Below are 7,956 nucleotides of genomic sequence, written 5' to 3' on the forward strand. Positions count from 1 at the left end.
TGTCTAAAAATATTAAGGGGGGGATTTACCATCTAGGCAGTTTCTTGGGGGCCCCAAGTTCCTGGAGGCCCCATTAAACTCTGTTTACTTGTATGGTTAATACAACTATTCCTTGTTTGGGGACATTAATTATGTTTTTGATATAAATGCCATCAGAAGGCTTATTTTATTTTTTTTGGTTTGTTATTTTTTTTTTTTACGGCACCAGTGGCTCGTTTTTTGACAGTAGGCTGAAAGGGAAAGGTGGTATGAGAGAGAAGAGGACCACAAGTCGGATTCGAACCCTGGTCGGTTAAGGACTAAGGCCTCTGTACATGGGTTGTGCGCACTAACCACTGCCCCACCTGCACACCCAAAACACTGTTAATATTAAGAGTCTATTTTGTAGTCATGTTATTTATTTATATATATTTTTATTTTTCTCTTAGTTAATATTGTCCGATTGTAGGATTTTAAACCTTAGATATTATCAGGCCAATGGCCACTCAGTACCTCAGCAGCCACCTGAGCAGTACTATACTGCTAACTGAGTAATTTCTACTTTTACTTAAGTAAAAATCAATGTTATAGTAGTCCTATTGTTGCTTACCTAAAATTTGTGGCTACTCTAGCCACCTCTGGTGTAAAGTTACAGCCTTGGTGTATGTATAGCTGAAGAACTAAACAAACTGCTGAAAACTTCTGAACCCTAAAATATGTTTGACAGCTTAAAAAGAACCTGAATTCCTTTTTCCCAAGTATAAATATGTCACAAACATATCGCTCTGTGCCTTAGATGCGGTGATTCTTGCTGGATAAGTTTTCATAATGCAGAGTCTTTACTCTGCGTTACTGGATTATACATCTGGAAGACTAGCGGAGCTGAAAAATGATGAACTATTTGAATAAGTTAAGTGGATCTGTCTGACGTATTTCTAAGATTCCCCAGAGAGCTTTGTTCTCTGATCAATAAAACCTGTGATTTCTCCTCATTCAGTCTCAGATATTATGTGATTCATGGTTCTTTTTGTTGTATGATTTATAGTTTTTAATGCAAAGCAGGTGTGAGAGACCAAATGGTTCACCGGCATTCAGAGAGCCGGCCGAGGTGTCAGCCATCTCAGAAACACTGGGAGTGAATGAGACTGTGGAAAGGAGGGCAAAATGACTTATTATTATGTACGGCTGAAACATCTTTATAGCAGTGGAAATCTCAGGGGGGCTCTCAAGCTAGAAGTATGGGACTTAATGTTGTTGTTTTTTTCCACTCTAGGTAGGGTTATTGCATAACTTAGAGACTCCAACAAAAATGTTCTGGAATCCATAAGCACCGACGCTTTTCAGAAAATATTTGCTAATCCTTTGGTTAATCGTTTTGGAGGAGTAAACCGCTCAGAATGTTGGATCTAAGACAGTTATTTATGATTGCCAGATGTCTATCACATTCCTGTTCTGGGCTCCGATCCTGCTATCATTGCCGCAGCCGGGCACTAAACCGACATTTCTTTCCATGTTCAAACAATATTAAAATGATTTGATCTTTTCACAAATTTTTAATAGTTAATTCCGTCTCCATGTGAAAATAAGAATAAAATAAATCCTAGTGGACATTTAAACATTGCATTAAAAGCAGATCTGCAATTCAATCTGCTCCATTAGTTTGACAGAACAAACCTGATGGTGCTTCACATTATTAATTAATTAAAATTGCTCGAAATTATATATTTTTCAACTTTCACGTTTACAAAGTATTGAAGAGTAAATAACCTGGAATGCGCTCGACTCACAAACTCTGCTCTTCCAGCTGTGCTTGTGCAGAAATGCGTCTGTGTGCAGCTCAGCTCAGAGTCTTTACGCTCTCAAATGATGGTTCACTCTCAGCATTATGGCTCTTCCTGCTCTCACTACTTAATAAAATATATGTGGCTGATCATTCTTTGCAGAGCTTAACTATTAAGATTTTATTTCTCCCAGCTAACAGGAGTTGATCCTAAACATTCTTTAATTTCTACCAAAAGGAATTCTTAAATTATATCCAAAGCAAATATTTCATTGCCTTCTGTTTTTTTTTTTAAAAAGATCCAGATGTAAAGGTACATAGATCTTTGAATATTTCTCTCATTGTTCTCGTTTCTATCTATTTAAATATGATGTAATTATTTCCTTGTATTGCAATGAAATCATTTTCTGTTTCCTTTATATATTTCAATATTTTAGTTAGCATATTCATTCAATTTATGTCTGGATTGGCATGGCATTACAAGGCAACTATCTCATCAAAACCCTGTGAATTTAAATCTTCTTTGACCCTGAGCAGCAGTAACCGAGGCGTAAATTCTCAGAAATGAAGCCAAAATTGCCAAAGTAGAAAGAAGAATGTTTTTTATTCTTTGCTCTTTTGGAGTAATGCAGATTTTATTGATCTGTGTTTAATGCATATTTCATAGTAGATCAGGAAGTGTTTGCTTTGGGATGGAAACCTTGTATGTCCAAAACCATTCCTTTATTGGATGTTTTGCTAGCTTGTCTGTCTGCTATAATAACCAATATAATGTGTTAAACTAAATCTGAAATTTTCACAGCTTTTGTGGGACACTTCTTTTTTTTATAAATTAGTGCATTAATTCATAAAAAAAGTTTATTAGAATTCTATAAATCAAAGTTTCCTGCCCCACAGCAATGATGATCTGCAGGGCAGTATTCTATACCCAGCTATTGCAGCATCTAGGATAGAGCTGTTAGTCTGGGAAATAATCAGGTTATTATTTGAAATTGTAAACATAAAATTTTTTTGCAACATTAAACTGACTAAAACCTTTTTAAGTTTTAGTCGACTAAAACTGACTCAAACTATTACATATCGTAATGACTAAAATGTGACACAGACTAATAATAGTGTTCGTTCTGAAGACTAAGACTAAACAAAATCTAAGATGGCGGTTAAAAACTACTCTGCTGTTCAGAATTTTTTTTTTTTATGTTTTTTTTTTTTGCTGTTGTTGGCATTCATATAAATATACTGGTGTGATAACGTAGTATATATTTGATTGGTTTTTGGTATATGTCTATTTTGATGTTATAACCCCCTGGAGAAAAATCCACCAGCCGCCACTGGATCTATATCAACTTTAAAGCAGAAAACACTTTGTTTCAAGCTTCCTTTCCTCAATATATGACCTTCCACTTCATCTCTTTAGAGAAATACTGTTAAGAATCCAGTTTGTGTGGGTTGTGTTTTTGTGTTTTCTCCCTCCACCACCAGGTGTCGCCTGGTTCTCGTTGGCCTTCTCACACACCTGCGGATGGTTGCCTCATTAGCGGAGGACTCTTAAGCTGCTGACTGCCACTACCTCTACGCCAGAGTGTTTGCCAGTTTTGGGTACTCTAGCCAAGCTGAGTTTTGCTGAGTCAAACTGAGTTTTTGTCAACCTGAGTTTTAACATTGTTGTTTTTTGTCTCTCGGCAGGAAGTCATCCTACAAACTGGGTGTTTTGGACCTTCTCCCCCTGAAAGGATCGTCTGAGCTTCAAACTGAGCTGAGGATTCAAACTGGAGGTTTGGATCAACTTTTCCCCAAGGGATTGTTTGAGCTACACTCTGAGCAGGGGATTCATCTCCACAAGAGACCGTTCAAGTACCGCAGGGAATCTAAGTGGCAGTCAGCTCCTCCGTTCCTCAAGAAAACACCTCAACCTGGGTAAACCCTGTCCGCCCTCCACGAGCAAGTTAGTTACTGAAACAACCCACACCGACTGGATTCAGAGAAAGACACCTTTTCTGGAAATGTGAGTCCTGTTGCCTTTATTCCCTTTTGCAAATCGAAGCTCAAATTTCCCACTGAGCCTGAACTAACCACAGGAACTTCCCCCTTCACTTTTCAGTCCCGGTTCGCCAGTGTTCAGAGCAGCACTGGACCCTTCTCTACCAGTTCTCAATAAACCTGTCAAACCTTCCCATGGTCTCTCTGTTTGGTTTCCTGCATGTGGGTCAGATTTTTGGATAAAATCATGACAAATACATTTAAGTTTGTTTTTCGTAGAGGCAAAAATGTTGAAAATAAACGTTAAACCTGATGAGGGTAGAGTACATACGTTTTATTTAAACTTACATGATCACCAGGTTGGGGTCTCATCAGGGACACCTGGTCATATCCACGGCGAAACAGAGCCAAGATGGCATCCAGTTTACCCTGAGGAAGCAAGAATAAACGCTTAGTGGCCATTTTCTAATGATAATGATCAAATATCATTATTTCCCAGTAAGGAATGGGATGGTGACATTACACCGCTGTACACGTCTATAAAGGGGGCGGAGCTAGCCAGGAGAAGCTATCCACATCAAGTGTTGGCTGACATATCATGGTCAAAATAACAAAAGCTTTTCCCTTTTGAAAGAACTGCAGGACAAAATAGTTTAAAACATCTTAACTTCCACTGGGTCGCCAGCGCAGCACTACACTTGAAAATAACACTGGTTAAACTTTTACCAACATAGACATTTTATCTTCTTTAGAAAGATTGGATTCTCCACAATTCAGCTTCCAGGTTCATTTTATGGACACCATGAGCACCAAAGCACAATTAATAAAGATACAGCAGCATGTTAAATCAGATTTTTTTAAATAAAGCTTTGTCTTCCTATCTTTGAAGCCTTCCTGAGGCCGTATTATAAATCCAATCTTAGATCAGATTTATATTCCATTTGTTTTTAAGTGTCCACCGATTAAAAACTAATCCAGCATATTCGCAATAAAAACATTCCATGATGAGAAAATCACCACATAAAGCATCACAAGCTTTCCCTCCCAGCCGGCTTCCTTACAGATGATTCCCCTCATATTATGGCTCATAAAGTCCGAATGCTATTGGTTAAGTCCCAATGCAATGTTTGGCTCTCTAATAACTGTAATTGGCTAATTGGTAATTGGCAAAATGGCTCATTTGAATAGTGCAGCCCTGATATATCGCCATGCGGAAACGGCACACAGACACATTAGTGACTGGATCATTGCACACTGTTAGATAATTAGATGGAAAGTTAGAAAAATATTTGCTTCAAAAACATTTTGTGGCAATCAAAATGCTCCAGTGTGATTTTTGGGCTAAAATTGTTGTGTAAAAGCAAAAACCACAATTTGGAATAATTTGGCCCATTTAGAGAGGTTTGGAGACGCTGATGACTCCTGTTATGCCTAGAAGTCTGACATTTTCTGCAGTTGTTGTTGACATGAAGCAGAATAAATGTAAACCAATGACACACACCTATTCTCAAGCATGGCTTCATTACTGCTATTCAAATAAGACCTATTATTTTAGAGAAAAAAACAACAACTAGGAGTTATGTTTTAACTGTTGCAGGTCCGACTGTGTTTTAGTCACATTATTTTTAGAAACTAGAAGGTGTTAGCTTTCAAATGATGTATCACATGTGTAATGTGGGCTTACAGTTCCTTAGTTATTTGCCTTTCTATTTGGGTAAGCAAACATTAAAATTAGGTGGTTTAAATAGTTTAAGATGAATTTTCTTCTTTCATTTATGTGTTTCCCTGTGTACCCTGTTCATTACACTGTAAGCAGTGTGTCGGAGGCTGCATGTGTTTTTACATGAACATTTTACTGAGAATCACAGTGAGAGCCTTCATGAACTTTAGAATGTAAATTTTAAGCTCGGCATTTTCAGGTACAGGGCTGCTCTTGTGAGAAAGGCCAGGATGGAGCTGCCGGTGTTCTGTCAGATGAGCATACCCCATCAGACAAGCATACCGGATGCACAAAAACTCAGATCTGCATTTATCCCTTTAGTTTTGCACGAAAAATAAACTTTAAACTATCTCAACGGGCGTGTATCCCTTTAATCATGTACAAAAAAAACAAAAATTTAAGGTCAGATCGCCATACACTTAAAAAAACACCAAAAAGTTAGTAATTTAATAGATTTTTGTACATGACTAAAGGGATACACGCCTGTTGAGGTAGTTTAATGTGTATTTTTCATACAAAATTAAAAGGATAAATTAAAGTTATAAACAGGTATTGACTGTGGGTATGGTCATCTGACAGAACACCGCTATCCTGTCAGGACAGAATATATTGTCAGATTGGCATACGATTAGTTTTTAACTAACCTAAAAAAATGTTTTTTTTTTTATGATTTTACACATGAAAACAATATCTAACCAAATTTAAATTCCCCCACACACATTTTTACTACTAAAGTAACGTATTTTAAATTCATATTGACTAATATGTTTTCAGCTATAGAGGCTCCTTCTCTTGGCATCCCGGAAACCTCAATCATGTCTGACTGTTTCTACATCCAAGAAATAACAGTGGAGTCAAGTCTGATTTTCTTTTTTAAAAGTTAAAATAAGTTTTGCTGCTCGGTACACTGCTGTTAAAATACAATGCTGGAATATTTCTCTGCTGTTCATGTGCATATTAGATCAATGTATGCCAAGCCTGGAAAAATTCCTGGATCATCTTTCTGGAATGATCTGATCTGATTGGTTCTGTGTTTACCCGGATAGGTGTGTACCACTTCCGGTTCTGAGGCGGCTTCTTGTTCTGAGCCTTCTTAGGTTTGGGCTCGTATGGTTCGTACTCCTGCTCCGGCATCTTCACCACTGCGTTCTTCGGCTTCTCCAGCTTCGCCCCCTCCTCGGTGGAGCCCTTGCCGCCCCATCGCACCTGCAGGCGGACGCAGGAGGAGGTGGTGAACGTTTTGACCTTCACCTGAAACCATCTGGTTGAGCTGATTGAACCGTGAGCTTATCACCTCCATCCTCTTGATTCCACCAACTCCTCTTCCTCCATAATACGAGGCATCCACAGTGGGCCACTTCTTCTTCGGCAGGCCGTCGTCATCATCAGACTCCTGCAGCCGTAATCAGAACAGAAAGAAGTCGTAAGATTACAAAATTAAAGTCCTAATATTACCAAAATAAATCTGTAACATTGCCAAAATAAAGTCATAATATTATCAGAAGAAAGTTGTAATATAATTAAGAAATTTGATTTATTTTCCCTTTCAGCATTCCGTCAATATTATAGATACGTGTGCACGAGTTTGGACTCACAGGCTCAGGAGGAGGAGGGGGAGGCGGCTCCTTGATCACCTGCAGACAGTTTGGAGACAAGAAAAGATCTTCATAACGACGTTCAATCCGCCTGAGTAACGGCGTTTGGGTCTGAGTTTCTTACCACGGTGCAGCACAGAGGCCAGAACCACCACATAAAAAGGAGGGCCAGCAGGAGGAACAACACCAGCAACGTTATCAGGAGTATGGTGCCGTCAAACTGGATGATAGACACACAAGACAGGAGCCGTTATGCTACAGTAGCATCTGTCACACCTTGGCCATTTAGACCAGCGTAGCGACCTACGAAAAATCTGGCAAAAATGCTGGAATACGCTGGTAAACAGGGTCCCGCCGTATGCCGGCATCTGCCATACGTGGGCCATCAGTTCCAGGTCAGTTATCTGATGGTTGACATTTATTCGGTGTTAGTTACTCATAAGTCTAGCTTATTCAGAACCTCTGAGTAACTTCTGCATAACTTATCTAGAACTTCTCACAAAGCATATCAAGGTATCTGACGTGTTCCAGACGAGCGCTGAACGTGTTTCTACCTTCCAGCTACTGTATAATGGCGTATTGGCAGCGTTTTGGTATAAAGGGGGTTCACAGGAGGAAACCATCAGTTCTCCTCCAGACTTCATCCCCATCATAGGGTGAGCCAGAAGGTGATAGTGATGGATCCTCCCTGCGTTCACGCCCACCACCAACAAACTTCCTAGCAGACATGACGCTGAATCTGATGCCACCAAAAACCTTCTTTCTTTCTTTTTCTTTATTCTTTTTTTTGGGGAGCAGGCAGTAAACAGCAGCTATGTTATACGATGGAGTATTAGGGCCAGGCTAGAGAATTATTTTTTCTTCTATTACGAGAATACAATCATAAAATTACGAGAATAAAA

General features: G+C 39.0%; 1 protein-coding gene across 1 annotated transcript in view; it reads right to left on the reverse strand.

Moving 5' to 3' along the window:
- Positions 1–7,956, reverse strand: part of LOC107092864 (anthrax toxin receptor 1-like) — a 57,538-nt gene that overhangs the window by 3,607 nt on the left and 45,975 nt on the right. The window contains exons 13-17 of the mRNA XM_015387551.1: positions 7,179–7,274; positions 7,055–7,093; positions 6,754–6,852; positions 6,498–6,665; positions 4,088–4,168 (exon numbers count right to left, since the gene is read on the reverse strand). Coding sequence (XP_015243037.1) covers positions 4,088–4,168; positions 6,498–6,665; positions 6,754–6,852; positions 7,055–7,093; positions 7,179–7,274 — 483 coding nt within the window. The remainder of the gene's footprint in view (positions 1–4,087; positions 4,169–6,497; positions 6,666–6,753; positions 6,853–7,054; positions 7,094–7,178; positions 7,275–7,956) is intronic.

This window comes from Cyprinodon variegatus, unplaced genomic scaffold (genome assembly GCF_000732505.1).
Source record: "Cyprinodon variegatus isolate N-32 unplaced genomic scaffold, C_variegatus-1.0 Scaffold398, whole genome shotgun sequence".
In the NCBI taxonomy this organism is placed as follows: Eukaryota; Metazoa; Chordata; class Actinopteri; order Cyprinodontiformes; family Cyprinodontidae; genus Cyprinodon; species Cyprinodon variegatus.